The 13,708-nt window shown below is 39.0% G+C and overlaps 1 protein-coding gene across 1 annotated transcript in view; it reads left to right on the top strand.

Annotated features, from left to right (window-relative positions):
* Positions 1–2,657, top strand: part of LOC131222434 (beta-glucosidase 12-like) — a 52,384-nt gene extending 49,727 nt beyond the window's left edge. Inside the window, exon 13 of the mRNA XM_058217505.1 lies at positions 2,414–2,657. Within this exon, the coding sequence (XP_058073488.1) occupies positions 2,414–2,585 (172 nt within the window). The 3' untranslated portion in view covers positions 2,586–2,657. The remainder of the gene's footprint in view (positions 1–2,413) is intronic.
* Positions 2,658–13,708: the final 11,051 nt, after the last annotated feature.

A 13,708-nucleotide genomic window follows, 5' to 3' on the forward strand; every position in this document is an offset into this window, starting at 1 on the left:
GGGGGGAGAGCTGACCTACAAAATGAGTTCTGCATTTAGTTAAAAAACAAAATTTTAGAAAAAAAAAATATTATATTTAATAATTCTAATTTTCATAGTATTCCTTTCTTTTTAGAGTTGTAGATTTTTTTATTTTTATTTTAAATAATAACTTTAATTATGCTTGACTAGTTAAAGTTTAATTTTTATGTTTTTAGAAATTAAGCTTTAGAAGAGTTTTTATTAGAATTATGGCTTTTATTAGAGTTAGAATTTTATTATTTTTAATAGTTATAAATTTTGATTTATTTATTTTATTATTAATGGTGTAATTGAGACACATACAGATAAAATAATTAATAATTAATAAAAAATTTATTTTTATTTTTCTTGTGGATTAAAAAAAATACCTTTGTGAATACAACGTTTTAATTACTTGAGAAAGACAATGATCTTTCTCATTATTCCTTTACGCTCTTTCTTGCGTTAGACACTTTACCCCTCTACATGCTCACAATATAGCACACGTGTGAGGTTTGAGCTTTTCATCATCAGTTGGACCCATAATTCTATCTGCCTAAAAAATCAGGTCATTTAACTCAAGTAAGCCAAAATAGGAGCATTTAATTCCAGCCATACAATTGTTTTGTACACTAATACACCCAAATGAGGAGTTCAACTACCAGAATTTTAGGTCACAAGGTCTAACATTTGTGTCGTTGGTGGAAGGCTTGATTCTGCAATGCACCACATTGGCACGTGTGCTTGCGTGTGGACGAGGAAGAAGTTTACACGCGTGGGCATTGCGAAACCTGTACACATGAAACACTGGATGGAAAATGCATGTAAATCATTTTTGTACACATAAGCCGTTCAAGTGTATGTGAACTCACTAGTTTCTACGTTACAGACTGCTTCCCCATGGTTGTCTGTGTACCCACGGGGTATACGACGTCTGTTGGTCTACGTAAAGCAAAAATACAACAACCCCATTATTTACATTACTGAGAATGGTAAGATGCGAATTTCTCTCTTATTATGAACATGTTACTTGTACAAGTTGCTGATCCAAACGGTTCATGTAGTTGATCCCATTGTCGATGGGCCACATGGGAAAGATATCATGGATCGAAGATAATAGCTATTTAAACAAGGGTGTCGAAATGAGGACCATTTAAAATATTGGATCAGTGGGATTTTGATCACATGGGGCATCCACATCCATCGGGACATGCTAGATGAACGGGTTGGATCACTGTCTAAAGCAAGAATGTGAGAGCAGTGAGGGTAATCCATGCCATACGAACCCTACATGGTAAAAATGAATACAATTAGAAGAACCCTTGGAACATGTATAGCCAGGGGCCAAAACGGCTGGGTCAAGATGGGCTGGCAACAGTTGAGCCTGGTTTGGTGTTGACCCTCGAGGTCCACGGGTTTGACCTACTCTTGAATTTTCGGCTCATTAACTCGTTGTGGTGAACCTGATCTTGCATCTACCTAAAGCCCATAGAGAAAGGTTCCGGCCAGCCCAACCTGAGACCCAATTCCTTATGTCATGGCCTTCTTTGGGTGCTGTACCTGGGGCCTTAGCTAATCAGATGGAGTTTGCATGGTTCAATCCCGCCCAGCCCATTTTCCACCCTACGTATAAGAATGACTCATCCGAGTCAACTCAGATTCGGTGGTAACTGGTCTGGTTCAGTACCCCAAGTAGCCAATTCAGCTGTCGCTCAGGTGAGTGGCAGCGTCTCAATTCATGAACGGAGTCACCAAGTCTTTTTGCCATGCTTATAAGATACAGTTTTCATTGTAAGCATTGATTGTTTTTGGTATTGTTGAAGGGTTGGACGAGTTCAACAACGAGACGTTAACGCTTCAAGAAGCATTAAATGACACAATGAGAGTCGACTACTACAATAAACATCTCTCTTCCCTTGAAAGAGCCATCAGGTCTGTTTTGTCTATTTCCTATACATATGCATTCTTGTGTTAAGTCCACATGTGTGTACATGAAAGCTCATTTACACGCCATGCTTGTGCCAGCATGGCATGTAAGTGGGAGTTCGAATCCACCAATCAGAGAGGTACGATTGTAGATTACGTGGCCCAAGAATCAGTTGGTCTACTATTCAGGTGGCCCAAACTTGGCTGAAATTTTCTTGCCCTTCAACCTGTTTGCAATATTAGGGCCCACCATATCGAACCCAACTGCTGAGTGGAGCCAGTGGGAACCATGGTTTGGTGATCTGGACCGTTAATTTGAGGCATGACGATGTATGGACCATGCCCCATCTCATGGAGCTTTCGGGGGTCATGATCCATCCATGGTGTAGTCCACCAGGTCACAGTCTGGATCACTAAGAGAGAGAGAGAGAGAGAGAGAGAGAGAGAGAGAGAGACTGATTGTCTTTGATTGGTGAGTTGATGACAGGATGGACGGTGTGGATGTGAGAGGCTACTTTGCATGGTCGCTGTTGGATAACTTTGAATGGGCAGATGGCTACACCGTTCGATTCGGCCTTAATTTCGTGGACTACAAAGATGGGTTGAAGAGATACGCAAAGAAGTCTGCAATTTGGTTTCAAAACTTCCTCAAAGGATAGACATACTTCTATCTTCCACATTGTACTAAGACTATGTGCAACTATACTGTATTGGAAGTAGCCAAACTGTAGTACTTAACGGATCCCGGTCCAGATCCGGATCCGAATATCCTAGTAAAATAAATTGGCATTGTAATGGGCCACATCAGCATCCTATGGTGTTCATTTATGGCCTTTCAGACCATTCAAATTGAGGGGGCACGTGGTGGTTGGAACCCATCTTTAAAATCACACTGACCAAGCAATCCTAACCATCAGATGGTTAAAAATAAAATAGTGATTGGTCCAAATTCTAAGGGAAAAATCAGATGGTTATTATCACCAACTCACTGTAAGTTTAGGTTATCGATCATCAACAATCAGGTTAAATATTTAGAAGGTCTAAAGTTCCTTACAACCATGCCATGTGCATGATCAAAGAGTCAATGCCATTTTTAAAACAGTGGTGAACTATCATAGGAGTTTAGCCTCTTATTAAAAATATTATAAATCCCTGAGTAGTCATGCCTAGGAATTATCTCATTTCTATGATTCTTCCATTTCTTGGCTTTCTTACGAAAATATGCTCACAAGATAATGTATTGTATAAAAATTGAATCTATGGTACGCACATGCACATGCACGGGATTTATATAAATAATAAATTGACTGTTTTGGTGGGCCATCAAGCTATAATAGGATTTTGGCTGGCAACCCTAGAAATTTTTTGTGTGAATTTCAAAGCCTTGGTTGAAGTTGTTGCCAAAAAGAGGCTACATTGGCAAGATTTACTTGGGATGGGCCATGAATGGTTGTCCTTTCCTTTTTGTTTTATTTGAAATGATCCTGACCATTAAAAAATGAACATAATGTAAAACCATTGACCATTTGATCCTATCAGATGGACAGGATCTTTTTGGCAACGCATACTTTGCCCATGGCCTATTCGTGGTGGGACCTGCCTCTTGAACAGTTCCGATCGTCCATATGTGTGGCCTGATTGCTAGACTATGAATTCACATGGACTATATGATGCCTTTTTCTTCTATTTGTCTTTTCAATTACGAGTTATCCTAATGAATTTGTTTCCACCATTGAAATGGTTAGTTCAACACCATGAAAGGGTAATTTGGTAATTGTAGCCATTGCCAAAGCATTCGTAATAAAACTTTTTTTTATGTCCCAAAAAAGTTCCATTGTTGTCGTGCAAATACATGGTTCAGGACAAAAAAAATGCACCAATATTCCACATTCAATATTGAAAAAATACCAAATGTTAGACAGCTAAAATCTTCCAATCTGGGAGATTTGGGATGCATGGTCCATCCATGATGAAGGCCATCAGGTCGCTTCGACGAACTAACCATAGGCCCCACCTATAACCTCAGTGCACAGGATTCACCTTCGCAGGAGACCATTATATATATATATATGGTGGAGACTCTACAATCATATACATTCGCATGGATGCATGGCAATCCGGACAGTCCAAATCAGTCAGCCTACGGTAGATGGAGCACTGTCGGAATTTCCACTATGAACTCCCTTTAATTTTGGACCACTGCCAATTTTACTTTTAAACATTCATTAGATAGACAATGAGTGGATGATTTGCATTGCTTGATCAATGTTACTTTAGATATATACTTCATCCTCAATTGCACCTACTATTTGAATGGTTTGGGTAAATGTAAATCACTACCACATGTGAGGAGGATTAGTCACTATCATTTTTTAAATGGTGTAAAACTGACAAAGGAGTTATCGTGTACTTCGATCACGCTCCGCTGTAATACCATTTATAAGTGCATGCGTATTGGAGCTTAGAATATGAGAAAAGAATCTCCGTAAAAATTGCAGTCCCTGATTCAATTTTCTTCTATCATTTAAAAATTGCGTTTACCACATGTTAAATAAAAATAATCAAACCATTCATTGGATCTTGAATACGAGAAATACTATCATAAATAATAGCATATGCCAAGTCAAATGAAAATATGCAAACCACTCATTGGAACTTGAACATGAGATATACTATCAATCTTATTTGGTTACTGAAACATTAAATTGCTGGACAATTTAAAAATGGAATATATACTAATGTATTATTTCAAAAATCAACTGTCCATGAATCAGAGGCAAAGATTGGTCAACCAACTTAATTTTTATGCATGTTGCAACTTAATGGGAGGGAGATCCATAATTTGCTCCGTTTAACTTGGGTTAATATATGCCATGTGTACTATTTATAAATGCATGCATATCAAGTGTTATACACAGCAGGAAAGTCAAGTAACTTTTTCTTTGAATGTTGTTTGAGATTTTAGCACGTCTGCGCAGCCTCTAAAAGGACAATAAATAATTTATAAGTGCATGTATATCAAGTGCCATACAGAGCAGGAGTATCGATTAACTTTCCTTTTGAATGTTGTTTGAGCGTTTGGGACGTCTGCGCAGCCTCAGAAGGGACAATGAATGTCTTTTTTAAAGTGCATGCATATCGAGTGTTATACACAGCAAGAGTATCAAGTAACTTTTCCTTTGATTATTGTTTGAGAGTTTGACACGTCTGCGCAGCCTCTGAAAGGACAGTAAATAATTTTTTCTCGCAATCATACCTTGAGACTCTGGCCCTTCTTCACAATCCTAAGAGGACAGTAGAGAGGATTAGAGGGGGTTTCAAACCCCCATGGTTGTTTGGCAGCATAAAGCAACTGGGGATTGCCAATCCAGGGGGTTTCCAATCCCCTCTTTGAGGGGTTTGTAATCCAACGTGAGAGCTTGGATTACACCTAAAATCATTTGAATAGTTGCAGGTATAAATGTATGTCACTGTACACTATCATTCTACTGGGCACATGGCCCACTAACGATGATCAGCACCGTCCAAACATTGTTCATGTAGATCAGCACCATCCAAATATTGTCCAGCACCATCCAAACATTGTCCATATCAATCAACGATTAAAAATCGTTGGTTAGTCACTTAGTCTTGATCTTGTGCTTGCGGTCCATCTGAGACTTGGAATTTCATCACTTTTAGGCAAAACATATATTTTAGCGGGCTTATCACAACCATAGTGTAAAAAATTATATCTCACTAATTGGGGATATTAAAGTTGATTTAGTAATTAAATTCAAACCCCCGTGAATATACCATGTATAGGTATTTTTGAATTAAAGTTGATTCACACTCAAGGGTACCAAACACACCGAGAGGATTGCCAATCCAGGGGGTTTCCATTCCTGGTGGTTGCGAATCCAGGGGGTTCCAAATCCCCTTCTTCACAATCCTAAGAGGACAGTAGATATTCATTATTCACAGTATCAACCATCTCTCTATGGTATTTCATTGAAAATTTCAATATATATATATATCCTACTTAATAAATAATTTACATTTTGATAACTTTTTAGAAAAAAAAATAATCAATAAACTACTTTATTAAATTAAAGTGTCATTTGGTAAATTAAAAAATAAAGTGAAAATTAATCGAAGTGTTAGAAATGTAAAGTGTTGAATCTTAGTATTTGCAGTACTGAAAATTTTATTTAATAATTTATCTGAAAAGAGTAGTGGTACTTAAAATCAAGTAAAATTTTATTTTTTTCACACATACTATATATAAATGTCTGAAAATAGGAAATTTATCATAATTGCCTCAATTGTCTTCTTTTTTATCTTTTATGAAATACAAGATAAACTTGTATTTACTATGCCACTAAATTGGCATACTTGTGCTCAATCTATATACATTTCATAAATATAATTCTTTGATTGGTAGACCATGGACTATATCTTTATTGATAAAATAATCATAATCATTTAATTGGTGTACTTAAATAGGATAACTAATAAGAAAAATACAACAATATCTCACTTTTAATTGATACAGGTTGATTGCAAGTTTATAGTTAGTTTTTTTTTTTTTATTATTTTGGCATAGTCCATTTGCAACTGATCCCATGTTGACAATATTATTGATCATGGAATCAATAGCACACCTGTATGAGGTGTATCATAACTTATGTTTGATTTAATTTATAGGTATGTAGAATCTAGAGCCCTTGAGTATGTCTCTATAATATATTATATATTCGAGATATATGGTCACCGATCCCATTGACGAAGACAAGGATGGTTCAAGATCAGCCTAGAATGATTTGGGCTTCTACATTTTGGGTAAAGTTTGTCCCATGGACCTAAAAAGCATGCTCAATTCTATTCAAAATACCCACTTAAGGCAAAAGCTTACCAGCAAACCCGGCTCATCACAAAGATAGAGTTATTTGGTACTCTTGAAGACTATAGCACTGATATCCTTCTGGTTAGGTCCTTTTGTGTGTGTGTGTGTGTGTGTCTTTTTATCGAAGATTTAGACCAAATGCTGATGAGATTTGAGTACCCATTGGGTCTTGGGATATATGCTTACAGTCACATGTGCAGTTACATGGTCAGCCTATCCAATGATGGATTAGATTGCTGATGCAGGGATGAACGTGATTAAGTCTATCACCATCTTCTTCAAGGATAACTACTTCGAGTCCACGGAGCTTCTCTAGACTCTTTAAGGAGACTTCTCGAATCCACAAAGAAAAAGCAAGAAAAATAGATAATAAATTCTATAAAATTCGTAATTTAATTGATTATTGAGTAATGTGTCTCCTTACAACATTAATAATAAAAAAAAAAATCGAACTTCTAATTACAAAAATAGCAAAAATTTAATTACAAAAAACGGTAAAATTTTAACTCTAATAAAAATCCTTATTTTAATAAAACTCTTTTAAAGCATAATTTCTAAAAATAAAAATTTCAAATAAACTTTTGTTAAAAGAATCTTAACATAATTACAAATTATTTCTAGAAGGGAAGAAAATCTAAAACTCTAAAAATAGAAAATATATTAAAAAAATCAAAATTACTAAAAATAGTAAATTTTATGTAAAAATTCGTTTTTGAGTTGAAAGCACGCATTTTCTGACGAAATGAATAGATACACCCCATCATATGGATTGGTTCACCTCGGATAGCCCGTTTCAGTAAAGATTGATAGGTTGTGCGCCTCGTATTGATACCTGATCAAAAGTTATAATCAATTTACAATCCAACTTCTCTTGCCTAACCATGTTAGGAGTGTATTAGTGACATGTTCTACATCAATTGCTAACAACTTTGCAACTTCCACGCATGCCTAATGTGCAACTAGGAGCATTATAACTTGACGTACTGGGACTACTGTATCATATATCTTTGGTAAATGTGTTGGGCTTTGATTGTGGCATTGGATTGTCAGTCAGGCCTAGTTTTGAATTCCAAGCCTGTTTGCTACGTTGGGGATGACTTTTTGAGAGCACACCTTATCATTCATTAATCCTGACCGTAGGTTTGTTGGAACCCACCTTGGTTTGGCGACGCCTTAAAGGCCTCTTCAGCCGGACTATCCTAGCCTTTCAACATATGGGCCCCAAGTGAACAGTCAGGAACAACATGGACGGCCAGGATCATCCAATCTGAGAGAGTTTTAGGGCATGGTCCATCCACGGGATCACTGCTAAACGCAACTGATCAATAATCTGACTCACCGAAAGTGTATGGTGATGATATTATCTTCCAATTAAAATAGACCAATTTGACCTCGACCGAAAGTGTATGCTCGAGTTTTTAAGGTTGTGAAGGGGTCCCACGGATCAGTGATTGAGACCGTTGTCCTCCACAGAGGTCTTTGTTGGGGGCCTTGCACAAAACCTTAGGATCTAGCCTCCCGAAACAAACCAGAATTATGGAATAATAATGCAATGAACTAAATCAAAACATAAACCACACCACACTAGGGATTTTTACGTGGAAAACCCTCCAAGAGGTAAAAACCATGGGACCTCGTCCAGATCAACAATCCACTATAAAGCAGAACATTACAACCGATCACAAGCACACACCGCTCAGATCAAACCTTTTTCACTCACGCAAGAGTGGATAAACAATAAGAGAAACAAAGAAGACGGAGAGATCTCACCGATTACAAGGACGTGGAAGCACTGAGATATGATAGATCACCTCTACGAGCATAGCCTCCCTCCCACAAGCGTCCTCTCTCTTTCTCTCTCTCTCTCACACCTTTAATAACCCTAAACCCTTTAGAAAACCCTTGCAAAGCTTTAGGAAACCCTAGAATACCCCGGAATCCCTAGGATAACCTAATCCCGGATACACCCCTTTATATAAGAATAGAAAGAGGTAGAATCCAAATGGGAAACAAAATCCGCAAAATCTGCATTTTTGCAATCGCATCTGCGGAACTCTTCGATGATATCGACGGGCTCTCAATAACAGCTTCGATATCATCAACAGTCCAATGATATCGAAACAGGACCAAAACTGTCCAGCAACCAGGGGTGAGAAATTCCAACAATTATCGATGTCATCAAACCACTCTCGATGACAGCCACGATATCATCTGAAGTCTTATCGATGATATTGACAAGACCAAAAAATTGTCTAGCAACCAGCAGTGAAAAATCCAGCAATTATCGATGATATTGAAATTGGTTCGATTTCATCGAACCCAGCAATGAGGAGAAAATCCCCATCACAGACCTCAATCTGATTGGACCAAGAGCAGATGATATAGACCTAAATATACTCCAAAGAGGAATATCCTGACTGATCTTCAACTACTGGCCATTCAATATACCATTAGGAGAAAATATCGCAAGAAAAAGGCCAATATGGAATATGTTTTCTTCACTTTCCATGGATTTTTGTATATTTTCGACCGATGTGAAAATTTCACATCTGCAACCATCATGGCCAACAATCTGAACGAGGGAACATTACACCCCACTTGTATGGAATGGGTATATTTTGATACTACTCCACCCAAGAAAAGGTTGTCTCGTATCTCATGGTCTCAAAAGTAAATGGACCATGCCTCAACCACTTTTCTTGATTGGAAGATTCAAGTTATCCAATCTTTAACAATGTTTGGTGCTGAATATGGGTTTTCCATCACCATAGCATAGGCTCAACCTAGATAAGCCTCTTAGATACCGCAGTATATCCATTTTACCATATCATAGGTGTGGTTCTTATGCAAGGATCTCATCTTCTCTTGCATAGCTTTCAACCACTCCTCCTTATGCTCGGCTAGGGCCTCGGAATAATCTTCTAGCTCTCCTCTATTAGTGAGCATAATGTACTCATGTGGCAAGTACCTCTTGAGCGGCTCATCCTTAGATGACCTCCTCCCTCGTGGCTTAACAAGGGGATTAAGTGGGGTGCTCCTTGGTCCATCTTCTCGAAGGAACTCCTCATCCTCTGCACCTTGTTGTACTCCCCGTCATCAGGGCACCATGGGAGGAATAACCGGATCCATGTCCTTTAGCTCACCCGAACTAGGTTGGTTCTTTTCTAGCTTACCAATATCTTCTATACACCGATCTTCAATGAATACCACATCTTTACTCCTGACGAGCTTTTTCTCGGTCGGATTTCACAATCTGTAATCGAACTTTTCATCACCGTACCCTAAGAACACGCGATCGATCTTCATATCCACTTGGATCTCTTGTCCTTTAATACGTGAACGAATGCCTGCATCCAAACACCCGAGATGAGTACAATGGATTATATCCGACCACACCTTCTCGGTACTTCTCCATTCAATGGGCTGATGGAGAGTTTATCAAATACACTGCTGTGTGCATTGCTTCTCCTCGAACGTCTTGGGCAACTTCGCATGGGATAACATGCATCCGATTCTCTCTACAATGGTGTGATTTATTCGCTCACCACACCATTATCTTTGAGGGGTCTTGGGAACTGTCTGTTCATGCCATATACTCAGGGACTTACAATACTCATGAAAGTCACCGATGTGTTCACCACCATTGTCAGTGCAGATGCACTTCAATGATCTGCCTGTCTCTCTCTCGACTATAGCATGAAACATTTTAAACACACCAAAGACCTCGTCCTTGGATTTCAAAGCATAAACCCAAACCCTCCTAAATGCATCATCTATAAAAGTAACAAAATACAATGCCCCACCCAAGGTTTTTATCCTCATAGGACCACAAACATCAGAATAAACCAAATCTAATACATGCACTTTATTAACATGAGAAACAGATTTAATAAATGAAACTCTATGCTGTTTCCCTGATAAACAATCAATACAAGTTTTGAGAGGAACATGTAAGTACATTGTCTTAGGATTCTGGCCGAATAGCTGAATATTCTAACATGCAAGTACATGTCAATAGTTGAATCTTCCATTGCGTTCAACCCACCCTTGTCCATATTGACACTTGCCTTGTAAATGGTGCAACACTTCTTTCCTCTGGCCACGATCAATGAACCCTTGATGAGCTTCCAGCACCCACCAATAAATCGGCTTTCATATCCATCATCATCCAACCTTCCTATCGACATCAAGTTGAGGCAAAGGTCTGGAATATGCCTCACATCCCTGAGAACCAATGTGTAGCCCACATTAGTCTTCATACAAATATCACCAACCCTTACGATCTTTGATACGTCAGAATTTTTCATCTTCACGGTCCCATAGTCACCTAACTTGTAGCTTGTAAAGAAGTCATTGCGTGGAGTCGCATGAAAAAAAGCTCCCGAGTCAATCACCCAATCGGTGTCCTAACTCGTAGCCGTGAGACAAACATTATGATCTGCTGAAAGAATAACTACGACGTCACCATTTGAAGCGACCACAGTGAAATCTGATTAATCTTCCTTCTCCTTTTCTTTTCCTTTCTTGTCGTTCTTCTAACCACAACATTCATGCTTGTAGTGGCCCTTCTTGCCACAATTCCAGCATTCAACATCCTTTTTGGTACTCGACTTGCCTCTTAATTTATCTCGGGCCTTCCTGCCCTTCTTGTTCTTTCATCTCCCTCGTTCTTGTGTCACAAGGGCCTCTTGCTGAGTAGACCCCTGAAACTTCTTCCTTATCTCCTCATTGAAGAGACAACTGGTTTCCTGTTCCATGGATATCTTTTCGTCTGGCGCGGAGTTACTTAGAGACATCACTAATGTCTCCCAACTGTCAGGTAATGAACTAAGCAATAGCAAAGCCTACAATTCATCATCTATGACCATCTTCATAGCGGAGAGCTGGTTCACTATATTGCTAACCTCATTCATGTGCTCGGCCACAGAACCACCATCTTTGAACTTGAGATTCACAAGTCGCCTTATCAGAAAAATCTTATCACCGGCTGTTTTCCTCTCATACAGCCCTTATAATTTCAGTCATAGGCTAGAGGCTAAGGTCTCCGTAGACACATGGTGGAATACAAAATCGTTCAACTATTGTCTAATAAACCCCACCGCCTTCCGGTCCAACTTCTTCCAATCATCATCAGACATATCCTTGGATTTTGCTAATATGCCTAAAATTGGAGAATATAAGTCCTTGCAATAAAGCAAGTCCTCCATCTTAGCCTTCCATATGGTCCAGTTAGAACCATTGAGGCTGATCATCCTTGATGAGCCACCTTCCATAATTCAAAACTGATCCTACCCATTCAATGAACTTAGCTCTGATACCACTTTGTTGGGGGCCTTGCACAAAACCTTAGGATCTAGCCTCCCGAAACAAACCAGAATTATGTAATAATAATGCAATGAACTAAATCAAAACATAAACCACACCACACCAGGGATTTTTACGTGAAAAATTCTCAAAGAGGTAAAAACCACGGGACCTTGTCCAGATCAACAATCCACTATAAAGCAGAACGTTACAACCAATAAAAAGCACACTCCGCTTGGATCAAACCTTCTTCACTCACGCAGGAGTGGATAAACAGTAAGAGAAACAAAGAAGATAGAGCGATTTCATCGATTACGAGGACATGGAAACACTGAGATATGGTAGATCACCTCTACAAACATAACCTCCCTTCCACAAGCTTCCTCTCTCTCTTTCTCTCTCTCTCTCACCTTTTGATAGCCCTAAGCCCTCTTAGAGTACCTTTAGGAAACCTTAGAAAACCCTAGAATATACCCTAATCCCGTATACACCCCTTTATATAAGAATAGAAAGAGGTAGAATCCAAATAGGAAACAAAATCTGCAAAATCTGCGTTTCCACAATCGCATCTGTGGAACTCTTCGATGATATAGACGGTCTTTTGATGACAGCCTTCGATATCATTGACGGTCCTTCGATGATATCAAAATATGACCAAAAACTGTCCAGTGACCAAGGGTGAAAATTTCAGCAATTATCGATGTCATCGAGCCACTGTCGATGATAGCCTCGATATCATCTAAAGTCCATCGATGATATCGACAAGACCAAAAAACTGTCCAACGACTAGCGGTGAAAAATTCAGCAATTATCGATGATATCGAAACTAGTTCGATTTCATCGAACCCAACAATGAGGAGAAAATCCCCATCACATAGGACCCCTATTAAGCTCAAGTGCCGCTGTATTTCCTTTTATTCATCTACGGAGAACCTGGTACGTGGTAAAAAATCAACGGTCGGACCCATAGCCATGAGACGACTGCGGACTGACGCGGATTTGGAAGTTCCTCCTCTGGGAAGCTAGGTGTGGCCACCTTGATATTTGTGAGAAATACATCCCGTCCATCAGTTTTGCAAGTTTATTTTAGTACGCGAGACAAAAAAAAAAGAAAAAAAAAAGAAGCTGATCTAAGACTGAAGTAGGCCCCACGAGAGGCAACTGTGGAGATTAAAAGACCACCGTTGAAACATTCGTATATCCACGAATGTTTTGTATCAGCTAAGTTTTTTGTGTTTTCAGTTTCATCCCAGTGGGAATGACCCTGTAACGGTTTGGATGTCATACAGACATCAAAGTGGATTTCTCACAAACATAACGGTGAGCACCACCTAGCTTCCCATTAGAGCAACTCCTTGCCAAAGGCTTTTCCTTTACGAAATCCGCGTCCCAATTTTAATATCATAACTTAAAATGGCATGGAAAAATGGATGGACGGTGTGGATCAAATTCAAACATCATGGTGGACCCTCAGTTGCCCTAGGAGCCTCCACCTATCCCGAGCTCCAAACAGGCGAGGGAAGTACTTAATCCGCGCCCGCTAATACGGCAGCCCACAAAATCAATGGTTCTGATCACTGAAAGTGGGCCCAC

The sequence above is a fragment of the Magnolia sinica genome, chromosome 13 (genome assembly GCF_029962835.1).
Source record: "Magnolia sinica isolate HGM2019 chromosome 13, MsV1, whole genome shotgun sequence".
Taxonomy (NCBI): domain Eukaryota; kingdom Viridiplantae; phylum Streptophyta; class Magnoliopsida; order Magnoliales; family Magnoliaceae; genus Magnolia; species Magnolia sinica.